The 22,754-nt window shown below is 37.4% G+C and overlaps 1 protein-coding gene across 1 annotated transcript in view; it reads right to left on the reverse strand.

Moving 5' to 3' along the window:
- LOC123232121 (long-chain-fatty-acid--CoA ligase ACSBG2-like) overlaps positions 1-22,754 on the reverse strand; it is a 50,016-nt gene that overhangs the window by 3,543 nt on the left and 23,719 nt on the right. The window contains exons 8-9 of the mRNA XM_044658479.1: positions 13,183-13,364; positions 12,309-12,545 (exon numbers count right to left, since the gene is read on the reverse strand). Coding sequence (XP_044514414.1) covers positions 12,309-12,545; positions 13,183-13,364 — 419 coding nt within the window. The remainder of the gene's footprint in view (positions 1-12,308; positions 12,546-13,182; positions 13,365-22,754) is intronic.

Genomic DNA, 22,754 nt, shown 5'->3' on the forward strand with positions numbered 1-22,754 from the left:
TGTTTGCCATCTCAAGGAGGAGAAGAGGAGGGAGGAAGGGAAGAAGAAAATTTGGAACTAAAAATTTTTTAAATGAATATTAAAAACTTTTTACATGTAATTGTAAAAAAAGAAAATATTTTTTGAAAAAGAAAAAGAAAAATGTAAGTTATTCCAGTTGCTCTCATTTCCATGGTGCATTAAGGTTTTCAAAGAGCTTTCTATATATAATAATTTGATAAAGTAGGTAGTACAAAAATTTATGCCCATTTTACATATGGGGGAAACTGAGGCTCCAAGGTTATAGGACTTGCAAAGTAAGTGTCCAAGCCCAGATTCAGATGCAGTGCTTGCCTGATCCCAATTCAACATTCCTTCCACTTTTACAATCAAGCAATAAACATTTTTAAGAGCCTACAAAATGAGTTGTATGCAGGAGCTAAGATGACAGAGTAAAGAATGCTTTGCTCACTTGGACCCTCCACTCAGAAAATAGATCACATCAAAACAAAGAAAAGAAGGAGGAATGCATCTCCTGTGGTAAGAAGAGAAAATAGCCCAGGGAGCCCAGCAATTGTGGGAACTAGTAGAACTCAGACTAGTCCAATATGCTGCTATGGGGTTGGAGAAACAAAATGGCAGAGTGGCAATGAACCCTACTTGAAGCAAGGGTAGCAAAGGTAGAGCAGGCATGAAAAAAACACACTTCTTTGTGGCCAGAAGAAGTAAAGCAACAGAGCAGGGGATCAGCCCAGTTCATGACACAACAGGGGAACTGGCAACAGGAAAAGTAGAATCTAGCTGGACAAAATAGCTACAAGCTTCATCACAGCAAGTAAAGAGAGACACCTCCTCAACAGACACATTGTGGAAAACAAAGGTAGTTGGGCCCATCCAAAATACCAGAGAAAAATATTCTGCAAGCTTGGAACAGTACTCCCTCTACTCCAGGAGCAGAGAAGAACCTCAACAGATAGAAAAGGTAGCAGAGGGGAAAAAATAACTAGAAAAATGAGACAAAGAAAAGACTTGATCATAGAAAGTTACTCCAGTATCAGGGAAAATCAAAATATGAACTCAGAAATGGATAGCAATACCAAAAAGGAAACATGTGAGGCCTCAAAGGAAACTATGAAAGAATGTCAGGCACAAAAGAACCCTGGAAGAATTTTAAAAGCTAAAAAATAAAATAATAAGTGTGTTAGTTAAAATCACCTGGGGTTCTATTTGGAAGGACTGAACCTCAATATAGTGTTTGACAAACTTCTGTGGACCTGTGGGGGTCCTTAAAACTACATTTCCCGTGGTCCAATGGGTTTCATGGGTTTCCTGTTTTGGATTACGTATTCAAGGTGAGGGACTGTTTTAAAATAGGGGGAGTGACTTGGAACTTCCTCTTTAGCTACCTGAGCACTCAGAGAGAGGAAAGGTAATGGCTGAGGTGATGTTGGAATAGTTTCCTTACAGGCATGTGGTCAGTTTATCTCTATCAGCATGGCTTTTATTAAAATACTATTTTCCCTTCTAATCTCAGCCATCATCCTCATTTTTAATCATAACAGTTTGGCAAACCAGAAGGTCAAAATTCAAACCCTAAATTTTTTAGATAGCCTAAAGAGAACCATGCCTGTTTTTTGGCCGTCTTGCTCAGCTTTTTTGGGCAATTTCTTAAAAAAGGAAAGTGGCTTTCCTCGCTATGCTTTTGCTAAAAGCAACAGCATGTTTTTGCCTCAGACGGGACTCAGCCAGCCAGTCCAGCTCAAACCACCTTGGGCGGTCAGGTCAGCCGATTCTGGCTTTTGGCTTTAAAACCAAAATGCCGGAGCCCAGTGCCTGTGATCTTTGCCGATTTTACTGCTGCCTCACATCCCTGCCAAGCCTGCCACTGATCTCCTGACTCCATTCCTGCCGCTTCCTGTCACACTACAAGCCTGCCTGTGATCTCCACACCTTTTCCTGACTCACCAGAGCAGACTCGCTGGTGCTGCTAGTCCTGTTCTGAGCCCAGAACCCGGAGCCCCAACAGCGATGGCCCCTGGCTGCTGCTTTTGCTGAGATCTTTGGAGACTTCTGCGGCTACTGCTTAGGATTTGGTATTGTCCCCACTACCTCCCCTCTCTTGGTAATGGCCTGCATTCTAGCCCTCCACGTGTTTCTCTAAAGACCTAATTTAGGCACCCCCCCCACCCCCACAGGCTCTACACGTGAGATTTTCTGAAAAACTGACCTAAGCCTTTCTCTAGCCCTGAGCCCATGATCCCACATGGATGGAAATGTCTAAACCTTGAACTAGTGATTACTATCTGGCGCATGGCCTATTCAAACTTTTTCAATTATTAAAAACTGAACTTAGGGGAAGAAATTTCACCCCATACCTGCTCAGAACTTTGAACTGAGAACAAAGACTGATTATTAAAAAAAAAACTTTCAGAACTGAATGACTTTTAAAGAGACTGTATCTTACTGTATTTTGCTAATTAGTTTTGTAAATTAATCTTGCTTATTTCGTTGATTTTCCTGTTGCACTGAATCATTTTAAGTTAATGAAGTTTGTGGCTGCTAGATTAATTCTGTTTGTGATTTTGTTGTAACTCCCAAATAATGAGAAAAATCTATTAGAACTGGTAGAAGAGGTTTTTTGACCAGCTTGTTATCTGGTACTCTATTATATTTCCTAATTTATTTCAGGTTTCATTTTTACTATAATCAAAAAACAAACAAACAAAACAATGCTATGTTCTCGTACCATTTGAAAGTTACACATTTTAAAGTTATAAATCGCCTTAATTGTGTTCATCCTTGGAGAGTTTGGTGCCTGCCTTGAGATTTAAATTGTAATTTTATGAGAGGTCTTTTAAAAATTTACTTTAGATGCCTAGTACCCTTCTGTATAAATGATAAGGCTTTTATGTATTTATTTTAAAGAATTGTTGTCTTAAAGGATAAGCTTTATATATTTTATTGTGAAGAATTGTTGTCTTATATATTTTTTTGATATTAGTCTATGTTTTAGCCTCTTTTGTCAGAAGGATCTAGAATTCTTGAGGATAATTTAGACCAGAAGGTTTTTTAATATCAGATTTTTAAATGGAAGCAGTAACAGAATTTGTTGAGAAACTCTTAGTCAAGGTTTACAAGTTGTAACAAGTATATGATTTTTTTAACATCATTGTTTATTGTTTTAAAATATGTTCTTAGAAATATGGTACTCTATTTGAATGTGCATTGTGAATCTGCTATTTTGTAAAATCCACTTTCTTTCACAGAAAATCTCATTTTTGGGTAACAAAACCCTTCTAGTTCTAAGCTATATATATATGATTTTTAAAACTTTTTTTTTAATTAGAGTAATTGATTTTTCCTTTTCTCATCTTGTACTGGAAGTACATATATAATCATTATTTATCCTTTTTATTTTACAGTGATATAAGCTTAATGCAAACACCTGAAGAGCCTTGAGACTATGGGATTGTGATTTAATGCCTCTATGATTCCAGGAGAATTGCCGAGCCATATGGTTACAGAGATTTGACTGAGAATCTGCATGAATTGCAGGAGTTCTATGCCAATATTTTAGGGCTTGGAAATTGGGGTTTGAGTCCTGGAGTCCCAGGCTTTTCTAAAACTTTGGAGGACGTGGGTCCCCTCGACTAAAATTCCTAGGCCAGCACCTAAGATTGGTTATTTATTTGGCTCACTTCCCTGAAAGGTTGATGGCAGATCAGATCAGAGAGAGACCTTTCCCTTGGGTCCTGGCCCTGAATGGGTGATTGCAAACTGCTTAAATCAGTTTAATTAGGCCTTTATTCAAAGGCCTAAGTTTATTTTCCCTACATTTTTGCACATTTTACGTTTCATTCACAAGTTAATTTTTTTCTCCTTTTTTTGAACTTTATTCTTTTTATTTTTTTTTATTATTTCTTTTGCCAATTGATTTCATGCACCCCCGTGACTCACTTAGCCATGCATCCTTGGCTGACCTTTTCAGGGGAGTAATGTGTTAGTTAAAATCTTCCTCAGGGGGGTGTGTGTTAAGTTTTTATAATCATAATGTCTGAACTATAATCTATATTGCAAGTCAATTTTTACTCCTTTAGAAGTAACCTCAGGGGGGTAATGTTAATTCTCAGAAGAAAATGTATATTTTGTAATCTATAATGTAAAGTTTAAATTCTTTGAGAGTAATTTCAGGATAAGGATTGTACCATCCCCCCAGAATCCAGATGATGAATCTGTTTGGTGAAGGCACCAAAAGATGCCTGAAGAGCCTTCACTGGATCATGAAGACCAAAATTTGAACTTTGGGGCGCAGTTGACCTGAACTATGGGGGTTGAACGAATTGGATGCATTTATTTTGAATGGACAGTTTATGCCAGAAAGGGGGACTGCCCCCTTAATGGTTTTTTGTCAATGTACTGAACATTGGTTTTGTTCTTTCTCCCTTTTATCTCTAAATTATTGTAAACTCTAATTTGATTATATTTTCCTGATCCATTGGGGAGATTTATCTCCCAAAGGATCACAGGGGGGTAATGTGTTAGTTAAAATCACCTGGCATTCTATTTGGAAGGATTGAACCTCAATATAGTGTTTGACAAACTTCTGTGGACCTGTGGGGGTCCTTAAAACTACATTTCCCGTGGTCCAACGGGTTTCATGGGTTTCCTGTTTTGGATTATGTATTCAAGGTGAGGGACTGTTTTAAAATAGGGGGAGTGACTTGGAACTTCCTCTTTAGCTACCTGAGCACTCAGAGAGAGGAAAGGTAATGGCTGAGGTGATGTTGGAATAGGTTCCTTACAGGCACGTGGTCAATTGATCTCTATCAACATGGCTTTTATTAAAATACTATTTTCCCTTCTAATCTCAGCCATCATCCTCATTTTTAATCATAACATAAGAGAACTGACAGAAAAATTCAACTGGGGAAAAATTCATTTTAGAAATCAACTCTCTAAAAACTAGAATGGGCCAAAAGGAAATGAAGGCACAAAAACATACTGAAGAAAACAATTCCCTGAAGACTAGAATGAAGCAAATGGAAATGCCACTGAAGAAAACAACTCCTTAAAGAGTAGGACTGGACAAACAGAAAAGGAAATATAAAAATTCAAGGAAGAAAACAATTCCCTAAAAATTAGAATTGCATAAATAGAAGCTAATGAATCCCAAAGATATCAAAAAACAATAAAACAAAATCAAAAGAATGAAAAAATGGAAGAAAATCTGAAATACCTCACTGGAAAAATAACTGACCCAAAAAACAGATCCAGGAGAAATAATCTAAGAATCATCAAAATACCTGAAAGCCACAATCAAAAAAAGACCCTGCCCATCATATCAGAAATCATCAAGGAAAACCACCTTGACATCCTCGAACAAGAGAGAAAAAGAGAAATTGAAAGAATCCATTGATCACCCCTTGAAAGAGACCCCAAAATAAAATATCCCACAGGACTATTATAACCAAATTCCAGAATGCCCAGGCCAAGGAAAAAGTACTACAAGCAGCTATAAGGAGACAATTCAAATATTATGGAGTCACAGTCAGGATTACGAGACCTTGTAACTTCTACAGTTAAGAACCAGAAGGCATGGAATATAATATTCCAAAAGGCAAAAGATCTAGGAATACAACCAAGAATTTCATATTCAGTAAAACTGAGCATAATCCTCCAGGGGAAAAAAATGATGTTTAATGAAATAGAGGAATTTCAGATTTTCCTGACCCAAAAACAGAGCTGAAAAGAAAATTCAGTGAATAAATTTGACACTCAAGAGCAGCATATCAAGATAAAGTGAAAACTTAAAGGTTTCAATAAAGTTGAATTGATACCTTCATACTTGGTAAGGTGATGATTGAGATACTTAAAGTACTTGAGATATCCTAAGGTATTTAAAATACTTAAGAACTTTATCAATACTAGGGCAATGAAAAGGAGTATATGTAGAAAGAAGGAAGGGAATAAGTTCACAGATGGACTGATATCCAAAAAAAATTTTAAATCAAGAAATGGGAAGGAGGAATACATGGGAAGAATAGAAAGGAAGAGCTAAAAGGAGGTAAGCAATCTTTCATGAAGTACATACAAGTCAATACAATGGAGAAGATGGAGTGGGGCGGCAGGGAATACTTGAAACGTACTCTCATTGGAATTAGCTCAGAGTGGGAATAACACCTACATTCAGTCAGTCAGTCAGAGAAACTTACTGTAACCTGTTGAGAAGTAGGAGAGAAAGAGGAATAAGAGAAGGGGGAATAGACAAAAATGAGGAAAAATTAGAAGAAGTCTTATTGGAAGCAAAACATCTATGAAGAATGAAAGGGTAAAAGAAAAGAAAAAGATTAACAGCAAAAATAAGATGGAAAGAAAAATAAAATAATCATAAATGTGAATGTGAATAGGATGAACTTACCCATAAAATGGAAAAAAACAACAAAGTAAATTAAAAACTAGAATCCCACAATATGCTGTCTACAAGAAACACATTTAAAGTAGGGAGACACACAGAGTAAAAGTAAGGGGCTGGAACAGAATCTACTGTACTTCAATTAAAGTAAAAAAAGCAGAGGTAGCAATAATGATCTCAGATAAAGCAACGGTAAAAACTGATCTAATCAAAAGAGATAAGGAAAGAAATTACATCTTAATAAAAGGCATCATAGACAATAAAACAATATCAATATTAAACACACATAGCCCCAATTGCCTGGTCCTTACTGCTTTTTCTGCTTTGGAACTAATACTTAATATTGATTCTAAGATAGAGGGTAAGAGTTTTTAAAAAAAGGCCAGATGAATTCACAAGTGAATTCTATCAAACATTTCAACAATTAACTCCTATACTACATAAACTATATGGAAAAATAAAGGAATAAGGAATCTTAGCAGTTTTTATGACATAAATATGGTAATGATATCCAAACCAGGAAGAGCTAAAACAGAAAGAAAACTATAGACCAATCTTCCTGATGAACAATGATGCAAACATTTTAAATAAAATACTAACAAAGAGATTACAGCATTAAATCATAAGAAATATATACCTTCACTATATGGGTTTTATATCAGGAATGCTTCAATATTAGAAAAATTATCAGCAAAATTGACCATATCAATTTAAAAAACAACAGAAACCATATGATTATCTCAAAAGATGTAGAAAAAGCTTTTGACAAAATGCACATTCCTTTTAAAAAAGCAGAAAATATTGGAATAAGTTGGAGTTTTCCTTAAAGTGATAGAAAGCATTTAACTAAAACCAGCAGTAAGTATTATCTGTAATGAGGATAAACTAAAAGCCTTCCCAAAAAGATCAGGGGTAAAGCAAGGCTGCCTATTATCACCACTACTATTTAATACTGTATCAGAAATGCTAGCTATAGTAATATAAGCAGAAAAAGAAATAGAAGGAATTAGAATAGGCAATGAGGAAATAAAGTATCACTCTTCCCAGATGATTTAATGGTATACATAGAAAACTCCAGAGAATTAACCAAAAACTAAAAGAATTAACAACTTTAGTAAAGATTTAAGATACAAAATAAACCTACATTCATCAACATTTCTATTTGCCACCAACAAAGTCCAAAAGAAAGAGACAGAAAAGGAAATTCCATTCAAAATAACTATAGATGATATAAAATACTTTGGGACATAACTAACAAAAACACCAAACCCAGCAACTATATGAACACAATTACAGAACATTTTTCACACAAATAAAGTCAGACCTAAACAACTGGACAAATATTAATTGCTCATGGATAGGCCAAGCCAATATAATAAAAATTATAATCCTACCTAAATTAATTTACCTGTCTACCACCTTACCAATCAAACTACCCCAAAACTATTTCATAGAGCTAGAAATAATAATAACAAAATTAATCTGGAAGAACAAAAGGTCAAAAATAAGGAAATGAATGAAAAAAATGAAGGAGACCTAGCCATACCAGATCTAAAAAAAATTACATATAGTAATAGAACTACTATATGATGATCAACTATGAACGGCTAAAGTATAATCAGAAAAACAAGGTTCCAAGATATCTACAAGGGGCTCATGATGAAAAATGCTATTCATAGCCCAAGAAGGAAATGTTGGAGTCTGACTACAGAACAAAGCATGTCATCTTCCACTTTATTTTCTTCATGAGTTTTTTTAATTGCATGTGTGATATGTGCCTTCTGTCACATATGAACAATATAGAAATATATTATGGAAATATATATTGCATGAAAGCACTGGTATAACCTGTATCAGACTATTCACCACCTCAGGGAGATGGGAAAATAAAGAGAGGGAGAGAATCTGAATCACAAAATGTTGGAAAACAATTGTCAGAAATTGCTTCTACATGTAATTGGAAAAAAAAAAGTTTAATGTTTAAGAGTCTAGTACATGAGAGTTTGCCTTACCAGGAAAAGCACAGTGGGGAGCAGGATTCTACCCCTCATCTCATATCCTTCTCTGTCCCCTTCTCCAGGACATCCAGGTAGTTCTGATCTATACAGGGTACTTTAGTGAGTTTGCTGACCGGAGACAGGTAAAATGGCAAGAAGACAGCAATAGGAGAGCCAGAGAGGTTCCAGGAGACAAAGGACTCCCAAGAAAAGGGTAATGCTTGTTAGAGGCAAGATAGAGTAGAAAGAATGGTCTGCTGGATTTGGAATTGGAAAGTCTGGGTTCAAATTCTGGTTTTTGCTATCTACTACTTCATGCCCTTAAATAAATTACTTCATCCTTCTGAGCCTTGATTTCACAAAATCAAGGGCTCTCCAAAGTCATCTGACCAAAAAAATATTTGAAAAATAATTTCCCTTTATTGTATACACAACCAATTTCTGCCTAAGTCTTCCAGAAAGAGGGTACTCACTACCTCTTTTTTTTAAAACTTTATTTTCTATCTTAGTATCAGTTCCAAGACAAAAGAGCACTAGAGGTTAAGTGACTTGCCCAGAGTCACAGAGCTAGTAAATACTTGAAGCCAGATTTGAACCAAGGTCCTCCTGACACCAGGCTCTATCTTCTGTGCCACCTAGCTGTCTCTTAGGCTAGATTATTTTAAATAATGGGAACCTAATTTAGGAAAGGGTAATGGCAATTATTGAAAATCAGTATGAGTTTGGTCAATATTTTAACCATTTAACTTCTGTTTCCCCCTGTTTCCTCAACTATAAAATGGGAATAGTAACAGAACCAACTCCCAGGGTGGTTGTGAGATCAAATAAGATAATATTTGTAAAGCACTTAGCACAGTGCCTAACACATAGTAGTAGATACTTGACATTATTGTTATTATTATTGATTACATAGGAGTGAAATCTCAAGTACAGTGCTCTCTACACAATTAACTGCATAATTTTTTTTATCAGTAAGTGGAGTAAAGCACAGATGGGCCACTTGTCAAATCTGCAGATAACATGAAAGTAGGTTGAAATCAAAACATGGATGGCCAGTGTTAGGATTCCAGAGGGTCTCAAAAAAAGTAGAATGATAGCCAAAATCTAATATGATGAATCAGATAAGGATAAACATCAAATCCTATACTTGGGTCCAAATAACTACCCATCTAAGTACAAGATGAAGAAGATTTGAATAGACAACGGTTACTATGAAAAACAATCTTGGAATTTAGGTGAATTGTTGTTCAATCTTTCTTCAGTCCTATTGATACTTTGTGACCCCATTTGGGGTTTTCTTGGTAAAGATGGTGAAGTGGTTTGCCATTTCCTTTTCCAGTTCATTTTTTAGGCAAGGAAACTAAGGGATACAGGGTGAAGTGACTTGCCCAGGGTCACACAGCTAGTAAGTGTCCAAGGATAGATTTGAACTCAGGAAGAGTAGTCTTCCTAACTCCAGGCCCACCACTCTCTCCATAATTAATTCCTCTTAAGAACGATCTTGTAGTTTGGGTGCACCTTAAGCTTAAAGAGTAGATGGTGTGACATGAGAGCCAAAAGAGCTTTATGAACAAATTCAGATCAAAGAAGGAAGAGAAGTAGGAGATCATTTTCTACTCCTACAATAATATCATGGAGAAAAATCACTTTGGAAAACTTTAAAATTCTGAGCAACCTAAAGGTGAAATCAGAATCCAAAAGACTGAAGATGAAATGCACCACTCACCTCCTGACACAGAGGTGAACTTAAAAATGCAGAAAGGGCCATCCCATCCATGTTCAGACATGACTGATGTAGGAATTTGTCTTGCTGGATCATGTAGCTATCTATAAACAGCTTTTAAGAAATTTGCTCAGAGAAAAAAATATCAAAATATAACCCAAAGGGAACTCAAAAGCGAAGGATGTTTATATTAGCACACATATATAATCTACATATTTTTAAACAAATTGTAAACAATGTGGAGTTTGTGGTTCTGCACATAATTTTTTTATTCCCTTGTTTAGTTAAATGTTTTTTGGTAGTGCTATGGTTATTAAGTATATAATTTAAAAAAAAAAGAAAAAAAATTGCACCACTGGGGGAAGGTAGAAATACTTGTTTTAAAATTGAAAAATTAAAAAATTATAAACTATTAAAATAAACAGGAAAAAAGCCAAATTTTTTTAAAATGAACTAAAGAGATGTTAGGCTAAATTATGAGATAGTTCCATTATCCTATCTCCAGAACAAAGAATATGAAATACCAATTCTGGTTGCCACATTTTAAGAAAGACATTAGTCTGGAGAAGAGAAGGTCTGGAGAAGGTATGATCTCCTTTGCCTTCAAGTATTTAAAGGGCTGGAAAAAGAGATGTGGTGTTCTGCTTAGCTCTAGAGGGCAGAACTAGGAATGAGAACTTATAGACACAGATTTAGGAAAGGGAAAACTTCCAAAATCTATCACAGCTCAACAAACATGAAATCAGTTCTCCCTCAACACCCACCCACCCCCAACTCTAAAGGCCTTTGAGTTAAGTCTGGATGTCCATGTGTAAAGTAGTTTGTAGAAGGGATTCCTACTCAGGTATGGACTAGATTAGATGCCTGCTGAGGTCTCTGCCAGCTCTGAAGTTCAATAATTTAAATTCTCATTTTCAAGGCAGCAAGAGATGGTGGATAGAACATTGGGCCTAGAGTCAGGAAGACCTGAGTTCCAAGCTTGCCTCATATCCTTACTAGCTGGATAGCTTTCTACAAGTCACTTAACCATCCTCACATTCAATTTCCTCATCTATAAAATGGAGATAATATCACCTATCTCACAAGGGTATTGTTAAGAGTCAAACGGGATGATATGTGAAATGCTTACAAACATTAAAGTTTGAATCCTAGTTATTATCATTCTGTTTTCCTCTGTAATTTCCTTATTCTTAACCCCAACAATAGACTTGACTTTGACCTGTTAAGTGACAAGGCAAGGAACCTGGGGGGGAGTCTTCCATCTGTCCAAGCATCAAGCTTAGCAATAAATGGTGGTCCCATTAAATGATAACAGACAGAAGTGGCTTAGACTACAAAGAAAGACTAATACAATTTTTTTTAAGTGTGTTCTCAAAGAAAGACATTGCCTAGGTCCTAGTCCCAGCTCTGCCATCAAATACATATTATCTTGAACTTTCCACCTCCTGGCCTTCAGCTTCCCAGTCTCTTAAAAAAAAGTCAGAAGAGAAGAGTGTTAGAGTACATTATCTTCAAGGTCCTTCTGTATTCTTAATATTCCCTGGCTCAGATATTCTGTGTCCTAAGCTACCACTTGGCTCTGATATATTTTGTGTTCTAAGCTTCCCCTAGTTCTAACACCTTCTATGTTGTAATGCTTTTCCCAGCCCTGACACTGTGTGTTCCAAGAGCCCTCCCAGCTCAACATTCTCTGTTCTAAGGGCCCTTCAATAATAATAACAAACTATTGACAGTTCAACAACACTTGTCAAATGTTTTACCTACACTATCTCCTTTGAACTACCCAGTTGCCTCATGCAGCCTGAGGCTGAGAAGAGATGGGCAGAGGGCCCAGAAAGGAGAGCCACAAAAGAATATTATCACAGAAGCCCCCACCATTCAGACACCCTGTGACTCTTAAGATCCCACCAACTTCCTGAACCTTTTCCTTCTCAACCAAAGAGCCCAGGTTTGAAAGTCTGATGGAGAAACATACCCAGAGACTGGAAGGGATGTGGTGCCCAATGTTCCCTGCATGGTAAGGGGACATTTGCTAAAAAGCCCAAGGTTGAAGAATCAAGTGTTACTCTTCCTTTTGATTCCATCTTCTGTTGGAAGTACCAGTACCAAAACAGCAAGCCCACTGCCCCTTTCCCCTCATCAGAGCTTCCTGGACTGTCCCTTTTAGAGGACGAACGACCTCACCCAGCCCTAATACCTCATCAGCTTGAAGCTATTTCGTTGATTGATCGTGTGGGGCCCCGTGCTCTCACTCATGCCGTATAGCTCACACACAGGGATGTCAAGGCTCAGGAAATACTCCAGAGTATCTTTGGTGAGGGGTGCAGCCCCACTGAAGTACTGGGAACAGCGGTCTAGACCCAAGGCAACTCGAACTTTGGAAAACACCAACCACTTGGCAATATAGTAGCTAGTAGGATACTTAGTTCTCAACCTTTAAAAGAAATAAAAACCAGGACCACATCAAAGAAAAGGTTTTTGGATTTATAACAACCTCCACCCCTATTACCACCACCCTCTTCTCCCATTTTTGTGCATTTTCCTCAGAATAAGCCTGTGAGGTAGAGAGGATAAATAACATTATCCTCATTTTACAAATAAGAAAACCAGTTCTGACAGTCTAAGTGTCTTTTCCACAGACAGTCATTGTCAGATCCAGACTCAGAACTTGGGCCTGCTTAATCCAGATTTAGGTCGGATGAAAATTTGCCTAACAATTAGTGATCCTTTTATCTGAGTATTTATTAAATGCCCACTTTGTCCCAAGAACTAGGTTAAGCACTGGGGTGGGATGGGGGGTGGGGTGGGGAAGGGATACAAAAAAAGGCAAGCCAGGTCCCTGTCCTCAAGGAGCTCACAGTCTAATGGACAGAGGAATGGACTACTGCCTTGGGAGCCAGTGAGTCATCCATGTCTCTTAAGTGGAGGCTGGAATGTCACAGAAGGAACCTCCTACTCAGATATGGGTGGGAAGAAAGAAATCCTTTGATGTTTCTTCTAGCTCTCTATTAAAGAACAGGTCACTCCCACCAGGCACAGATACAAGGGACCCAAGCACATTTTCTACTAACCCGTTCATCAGTTTTATATTTGTCGTGAGACCAACATTTTTGGCCCATGCGGCCACTTTCCTCCTTAATGGGGGAGCAGTGGCACCCACTGCCTTCATTCTCTCTTGCATCTTCTCCCAGACTCGAGGCACTCCCAGGAATGCTGTGGGCCTCACTTCCCGTAAAGTAATGGGCAATGTGCCCTGAGCCAGACAAATAGAGAAGAGGATAATTAGCTATGTCCAATTATAAAAATGCCATGAGAGCCAAATCTCAAGGTTCAAGTGGAAAAATCGCACAAAATTTGTAGCCAACTTCAAAGTTTAGCTCTGACTCTTCTGGTTGTGTATCCTTAAACAAGTCCCCACCCCCCTCTCTGGTTAATGCATCAAGTTGTATTTATTAATATGTCTATGCACTAACCCCATTTGCCTTGGGAAAAAAAAAAAGACTGGAAAGAGAGAAGGGGGGCTAAGTTATGGAGGGCTTTGAATGCCAAACAGAACATTTTGTATGCTATGTATCAGGCACAAAGGGAAAAAGCCGCTGCTCTCAAGGAGCTTACAGTCTAATAGGAAAGGCAACATGTATATAAGGAGATCCAGAATATATTGGTCCTCAGTTTTCCTAGCTATAAACTGAAGGGTTTGGACTGAAGGACAATCAATAAGACCTCTTCTGTCTCAAAAGCTTTCATTTTCAGTCCCTGAACCTATATGGGGCAAAAAAGGAAAAAAAAAAACTGGGGGGAATCCTCCTTCCTAGCCCTGTCTCTGCAGAAACTTCAAGCCTTTGCAGCATCCTTTTCCCAAAACCACTCTGTGAGGGGCCCAGATCCCTAAATGTATCCATGCAGAAAACTCTCATAGGGGAAATTCCTTCTACTGAGGCAGACCTGGATCAGTGGCTAGTTGGTAACATCTTAAAAAGCTAGAGCTACCTGAAGGTTCGGGAACTTACCCAAGGTCACCCAGCCAGGTGCTACCGCCATGTTCCCGAGTTATCCCTGCAATTATGAAGGAAGTTGGCCTTTTAAGACCCCAGGAAAAGAGGCTACGTGGGAGTTATTTGAGCAGTGGCCTGGTAGGAAGCCAAATAAGCTGAGGCAAGAGACCGGAGTTCTGGCTCCACATCTGCAACTGGCAAGGTCCCACCTTATACCTGTAGCATTCCACTTGGGCAAAACACTTCTCCTCTGGTCTCCACTTATATTATAATAATTACTAGCATTTATATAGTGCTTGAAGGTTTGCAATGTATTTCATATTATAAGGATGATATTAAAAATAAGTCTTGTTATATTAGTTTAGAGATAAGAAGTAGAGAAGGTGGCTTGAGAAAGAATTGGAGTTTCAAACAGAGATGAGTGTTATTAATGTCAAATGTTGACAGTTTAGTGTTTTTTTTCTGTGACAGTTATTCTCTCTGGATGTGGCAGTTGGTCTCTGGCAGTTGGCAGAGTCAGACTCTCTCTGAGGGCTTAGAAGAGGTAACATCTTTGCTTCTCACTCTCTCACTATCTGAGATAGAAGGAAAGGAGAGAAAGACCTGAAGGAGTTTAGTGTTTTCTTTTTTCCAACTTGGGAAACACTATTGACTATCTATTACTGTTTTATAGATTGTTTTAACTCTGAGAAGATCAAAGAAAACCCTGGTCTTTGGTTTGGACTCTGAGTCTGTTAAGGCTCAGAGTTCCAACTTTGTTCTTGCTGAGACTCAGCCACCTAGCCTTTGTTATTTTTATTACTTGGAGGTGAAGTTAAGAATTATAAGGATAATAGTATTAGTTTATTTAGAATAGTAAAAATTTGGGTTAGTCTGATCAGGAAGGATCAGTGTAGCCTGTGGAACAGGAGAAGTGGTTCCTCGCTAGAACCAGGGAGTTTTATTTGGGTGGAGTTAGGATCTTTTCGAGTTAGAAATCCTTTTTTATCCTTATATTTTTCAATAAATATTTTATTTTCTATAACAAGAGTCGCTTTAGTGTCCTTGTGCCTGGCCCTGAAGAGAAGTTCACTTATGAGCTTCACTTCACTGATATAAACTGAAGATATTTTGCAAGCATAGCAATCAGAGTATCTAAAATCAGTTTATAACCAATAATCAATTCATTTACCATTTATTTTTTCAATATGTTCTCCCTTTTGATTCTCAGAACAACCTTGGGATGTAAATGCCATATTATAGATAGAAAAGATAGAAATAGAGACAGAAACAGATATAGATATGCTAAAAAATGGTATACAGGTGCCATTTTAAAAAGTAATCCTTACTTTCTGTCCTAGTAACAACTCTAGGACAGAAGGGCAAGGGCTAGGCAAATGGGGTTAAGCCTAGGGTCACAGAGCTAGGAAATGTCTGAGGACAGATTTGAATCCAGGTCACTCATGACTCTAGGACTAGCTTTCTCTCCATTGTGTCATCTAGCTTCCCCCTACATGGCATTTTCTAGATGAGGAAACTGAGGCTGAGATTAAGTGACTTGCCAGCTGTTAAGTGTTCAAGGCTGGATTTGAAATCTACCTCATGCCTGGATTACTAAAATAGTTATAAGTGAGTTGACCTGCCCCATTCCAATACATTCTCCATCAATCAAAATGTGATTCTCCTAAAATATAGATCTGATCACATCACACACACTGTATACTCCCTTATCCTCTATAAATATTTGATAAAACTCCAATGACTCCCTGTTGCCCCCAAGAACAAATATGAAATGCTGTTTGGCATTCAAAGTCTTTCATAACCTAGTCTTTTCCTCCCTTTCCAGGCTTCTTATACCTTACTCTTGGACACATACAATTTGGTCCAGTGACACTGGCCTCCAGGCTATTCCATGAATAAGGCACTCTATATCCTGACTCCAGGCATCTTCTCTGGTGATCTTCCATGCCTGGAACACTCTCCTTCTACTCTGATTGATCACCTCCCTGGCTTCCTTTAAATCCCACTTTCTACAGGAAGCCTTACTGCAACACCTCTTAATTCCAGTGCCTTCCCTCTGTTAATTTTCTTCTCTTTACCCTGTGTAAATAGAATCCACTCTGCCCCCCAGGCTTGTCCAACCCAGCTCATCTGACCCACTTCATCCCATTTGTGTGCCTGCATTGCATGACATGTGGGCATGGAGAATAAAAGTGTGGTGCAAGACCCGTGCACTCTCTCTATTCTCTTGGACAGTGGCAGTGGAGGACCATGGCTGAGAGAGACAGCCATGTGGAGAAACACATGGTCATAGTTAGATTAGATTAGGCCTTAATCTCTATATATCTGCTTTCTCTATTTCAAGTGATTATTAATAAACTCTATGGAAACTAAGAACCTGGAATTGGTCATTTAAATTTAATAGATGGTGACCAGAAATCCCATAAGCAAGCATCATCTGCTATGGATCCCCATTAGATTTCCCAATAAGATCAGGAGTGAAGTAAGGGTGCCCATTATTCTCCTCTATTATTTAACATTGTAATAAAAACACTAGCAGTAGCAATTAGAGAAGAAAAAGAAATTGAAGAGATTAAAATAGACAACAAGGAGACAAAACTATCAATCTTTCCAGATGATATGGTCTACTTAAAGAATCCTAGGGAATCAACTAAAAAGCTACTAGAAATAATCAACAATGTTAGCAAAGTTGCAGGATACAAAAGAAACAACACAATTCAGCAGCAAATTTTAGAAAGAGAAATTCCATTTAAAATCACCCTAGACAATATAAAATATTTAGGAATCTATTTGCCAAGACAAACACAGGTATTATATGAACACAATTACAAAACACTTTTCACACAATTAAAACTAGATCTAAATAACTGGAAAAACATTAATTGCTCATGAGTAGGATGAGCTAATATAACAAAAATGACAATCCTAACCAAATTAATTTACTTATTCAGTGCCATACCTATCAAACTACTAAGAAACTTTTTTATAGAATTAGAAACAATTATAACAAAGTTCATCTGGAAGAATAAGGGATCAAGAATATCAAGGGAAATCATGAAAAAAATGTGAAGGATGGGGGCCTAGCAATACCAGATCTTAAACTGTACTATAAAGCAGTGGTCATCAAAACAATATGGTATGTGAACTGGAACAAACTCCAGGAACTGATGCAAAGTGAAAGGAGCAGAACCAGAATATTATACACAGAGACAGATACACTGTGGCACAATTGAATGTAATGGACTTCTCAACTAGCAGTAATGCAATGATCCAGGACAATTCTGAGGGACTTATGAGAAAGAACACTATCTATATATCCAGAGAAAGAACTGTGGGAGTAGAAACACAGAAGAAAAACAACTGCTTGATCATATGGTTCAATGGGGATATGATTGGGGATGCAGACTAAATGATCAACGTAGTGCAAATATTAATAATATGGAAATAAGTCTTGATCAATGATACATGTAAAACCAAGTGGAATTATTTGTTGGCTACAGGAGGAGGGAGGGAAAGAACATGATTCATGTAACCATGGAAAAACACTCTAAACAAATTAATTAATTAATTAAACAAGCAAATAAGTAAATAAATGCATGAATGAATAAAAATAAAAAACCAATATGATACTGGCTAAGAAACAGAAGGGATGATCAATGGAACAGAGTTGGGGTAAATGTCCTCAGCAAGATAGTGTATGATAAACCCAAAGATCCAAGCCTTTGGGAAAGAAACTCAATATCTGACAAAAACTGCTGGGAAAATTGAAAAACAGCATGGAAGAGATTAGGTTTAGATCAACATCTCATACCCTACCTGAAGATAAATTCAGAATGGGTAAATGACTTAACTATAAAGAAGGAAACTATAAGTAAATTAGGTAAACATATAATAGTATACCTGTCAGATCTATGAGAAAAGAAAGAGTTTAAGACCAAGCAAGAGATAGAAAATATTATAAAATGTAAAATGAATAATTTTGATTATATTAAATTTTATTTTATTTTATTTATTTTTTTAAATCCTTAACTTCTGTGTATTGGCTCGTAGGTAGAAGAGTGGTAAAGGTGGGCAATGGGGGTCAAGTGACTTGCCCAGGGTCACAAAGCTGGGAAGTGTCTGAGGCCGGATTTGAACCTAGGACCTCCCATCTCTAGGCCTAACTCTCAATCCACTGAGCTACCCAGCTGCCCCTTGATTATATTAAATTAAAAAGGTTTTGTACAAACAAAACCCCAATGCAACCAAAATTAGAAGGGAAGCAACAAATTGGAAAAAAAATCTTTATAACAAAAACCTCTGACAAAGGTCTACTTTCTCAAATTTATAAGAAGCTAAATCAATTGTACAGAAAAATAAAGCCATCCCCCAATTGATAAATGGGCAAAAGACATGAATAGGCAACTTTCACATAAAGAAATCAAAACTATCAACAAGCACATGAAAAAGTGTTCTATATCTCTTATAATTAGAGAAATATAAAACAAAACAACTGAGGGACCCCTTCATACCTAGCAGATTGACTAATATGACAGCAAAGGAAAGTAATAAATGTTGGAAGGAATGTGGCAAAATTGGGACACTAATGCATTGCTGGTGGAGTTGTGAATTGATCCAACCATTCTGAATGGCAATTTGGAACTATGTCCAAAGGACTTTAAAAGACTGCCTGTCCTTTGATCTAGCCATATCATTGCTTGGGTTTGTACCCTAAAGAGATAATAAGGAAAAATACTTGTACAAAAGTATTTATAGCTGTGCTCTTTGTGATGGCAAAAAAAAACAAAACCTGGAAATGAGAGGATGTCCTTTGATTGCGGAATGACTGACCAAATTGTGGTATCTGATGGTGATGGAATACTATTGTGCTGAAAGGCATAATGAACTGGAGGAATTTCATATGAACTGGAACAACCTTCAGGAATTGATGCAGAGCAAAAGGAGCAGAACCAGGAGAACCATATACACAGAGTTATACACTGTGGCACAATTGAATGTAATGGACTTTTCTACTAGCAGCAATGCAAGAATCCAGGACAATTCTGAGGGACTTATGAGAAAGAACACTATCCACATCCAGAGAAGGAAATGTGGGAGTAGAAACCCAGAAGAAAAACAATTGCTTGATCACATGGGTCAACAGGGACATGACTGGGGATGTTGACTAAATAATCACTCTATTGCAAATATTAATAATATGAAAATAGGTCTTGATCAATGGCATATGTAAAACCAAGTGGAATTACTCATCGGCTATGGGGGGATGGGAAGGGAAAGAACACAAATCATGTTATCATGGAAAATGTTCTAAATCAATTAATTAAATAAAAATTTTCAAAGTAAAAAAAAAGTGTTCTAAATCCCTCTTTATTCGAGAAATGCAAATTAAAACAACTCTGAGGTACCACCTCACATCTAGCAGATTGTCTAATATGGTGGCAAAGGAAAATAACTGTTGGAAGGGATGTGGCAAAATTAGGATACTAATTCAATACTGGTAGAGTTGTAAATTGATCCAACCATTCTGGAAGGCAATTTGGAACTATGCCCAAAGGGCTTTAAAAGACTGTCTGCCTTTTGATCCAGCCATACCACTGCTGGGTTTGTATCCCAAAGAGATAATAAGGAAAAAGACTTGTACAAAAATATTTATAGCTATGGTGGCAAAAAAAAAAAAACCCTGGAAAATGAGGAGGTGTCCCTTGATTGTGGAATGGCTGAACAAATTATGGTATCTGATGGTGATGGAATACTATTGTACTGAAAGGAATGATGAACTGGAGGAATTCCATGTAAACTGGAATGACCTCCAGGAATTGATGCAAAGTGAAAGGAGCAGAACCATGAGAACATTGTACACAGAAACTGAAACATCGTAGCACAATAAAATGTAATAGACTTAGGGCAGTTAGGTGGTTCAGTGGATTGAGAGCCAGGCCTAGAGACGGGAGGTCCTGGGTTCAAATCCAGCCTCAGACACTTCCCAGCTGTGTGACCCTGGGCAAGTCGCTTGACCCCCATTGCCCACCCTTACCACTCTTCCACCTAGGAGCCAATACACAGATGTTAAGGGTTTAAAAAAAAAAAAGAAAATGTAATACTTTTCTACTAGTAGCAATGCATGATCCAGAACAATCCTGAAGGACTTATGAGAAAGAATACTATCCACATTCAGAGAAAGAACTGTGGGAGTAGAAACACAGAAGAAAAATGTATGATCAATCATGTGGTTCAGTGGGAACATGATTGAGGTTTTGGCTTTAAAAGATCACTCTATTGCAAATATGAGTAACATAGAAATAGGTTTTGAACAATAATACGTGTATAACCCAGTAGAATTGCTTGTCAGCTTTGGGAGGGAGGAGGGAAGAGGGGTGAGAAAGATCATGAATTATGTAACCATAGAAAAATGTTTTAAATTAATTAATTTTTTAAAAAGAAAAAAAGAAACACAATGAAAATGACAAGATGCACATAGAGTGAAGTTGTCAGGTTGAAGCAAAATACACTATGCCTCAGCTGATCCAGAAAAGGCAAGGGTAATAGTCATGATCTCTAACAGAGTTGGGGCTAAAATGGATATAATTAGAAGGGATGAATAGGGTAACTATATTATGTTGGGGGGAGGGAGGTACAATGGATAATGAAACATTATCAGTGTTGGACCTATATGTAGCAAGTGTTATAGCATCCAGATTTTTAAAGAAAAAACTTAATGAGATTCAGGTGGAAATAGGTAACAAAAATAGTAGGGCTTTTAATTTTCCCCTCTTAGAACTAGATAAATATAACAAAAAATAAATAAGAAGTTAAAGAGATGAAGAGAACCTTAAATGAGTTACATATGATAGACATCTGGAGAGCCACACACACACCTGCAATAGGCTAGTAGTAGATCTAAGCCTGAGTACGCACGTAATCCAAGCATAGTTTCTAACAGGACAACAATGATTTAGAGAGCATAAAGACCCTGCAAAAATCTTACTTTAACACTCATCATACTATGGAGGTGATCCTGTAATCCTGAGGACTTATAGAATTGGAACAAAAATTCCCCTGGGGATGACCAAGCTGGAAAGACTTGGTTTTGGAAAGAGTTATGATCCTGACAATAGATTGTGTCTGCTGCCCAAGGACCAATCTAGCTAAATACGGTCCTGGTGATATATGGCAACTGAGAACCAGACAGGTTCAGCTGATTAAATTAAATGCTGATAGGAACATGGAGAAACAAGCTATGCTTGTTTTCTAGAACAGCTATGACTTGTTTTCTAGAGCTGTAAAGCTATTCATGCTTATTGACCTAGGGAATCTGTTAAAGCTAAATTAAAACTCTGGTCCTTAATTTCCATAGTTTATTAATATTTACTTGAATAAAAGAAAGAAGACAGAGAGCTATTCTGAACGATTCCAACTGGCCATGTGGTTGCTCCTCCTCCTCATGGCTCTCTCTCTCTCAGCCACCCTCCTTTCATAGCCATGTCCAAGGCAATAGAGAAAGACCACTTCCTGGAACCCTCTCTTTTATTTCTTCCCCTTTTACCCCCGGATCCTAACCTGATGCTTTCCAGGTCACTGTGTCTAGGTCACTTTTCCCGTGACCTGTTTGGAGTCCACTCATGTGACATAAAGCTAGCAGTCCGGGGACACAAATAAGACCCCAAGGGATTCCCTTCACACAATCCCCACTTTGATTCTTTGGGAGACAACCATGTTAAAATCTCCTTATTCGGGCTTTCTAGAAGATTAATATGTCAAGTCTCTCCAATGAATCATTACACACATGTAGCTTATACCACTAATGCTTCTCTTACTAGAGGTGTATAAAATATTGTACTTTACATAGAGGGAATTACAATGATTTGGGGGTAAGAGGGAAAGAAAAGAGAAAGAAAACAAAAATGACTGATAGATGCATTGACAAAAAGCCAATTAGGGGGCACTCCCCTTTGGCCTAAGAGTTTACATTCAGAATAAATGATATGTTCAACCCCTTCAGTTCAGTTCATTATACTCCAAAGTTTATTTTGGATCTCTTGATGTAGTTTGTAGTTTCTGTAGGCATCCTTATGGCACCTTCTCCAAAAGATCTGCTTTCTTGATTCAGGATGTTGGCGATTTTCTTTTCCTAAAATTTCTTTAAAATATTTTTAACTTTGGATTTAGGATAATTAGGATAATTACACAATGCCCCCTTAGGAGGGTGTTGACCAACACTAGAATCACCTCAGGATATATGGCTGAGTTAAGGGGTATATGAATAAATTCTCAAAGGAAAACCAAAAACCCAAAAATACAATGGAAGAGAAAAAATTAAATCTGAAGAAAATCTATATCAAAATCTTATGTGTATAAAATTATGAGTAAAAAAAGAAAACCATAACAGGTCTTTGAATCACTAACAAGGCCCAATTAAAGTGATTAATGTCCTACAAACCTGCAGGACAATTGCAGCAATATTGCACTTACCCATTGGCAGCCAGGTCTATAGGAAATTGCCATACTATAAAAGAGAAGGGACCAGATTCTGAGGTAAAAGAGAAGTATGATTCCCTGACCTGATTTTACCTTCAATCTCAGGGATAAAGCCAAAATTAAAGCCAAACTAAGGTACTTGTAGGAACCTGGCACAGGAAAGTCCTCTGATT

This window comes from Gracilinanus agilis, chromosome 1 (assembly GCF_016433145.1).
Source record: "Gracilinanus agilis isolate LMUSP501 chromosome 1, AgileGrace, whole genome shotgun sequence".
NCBI lineage: Eukaryota > Metazoa > Chordata > Mammalia > Didelphimorphia > Didelphidae > Gracilinanus > Gracilinanus agilis.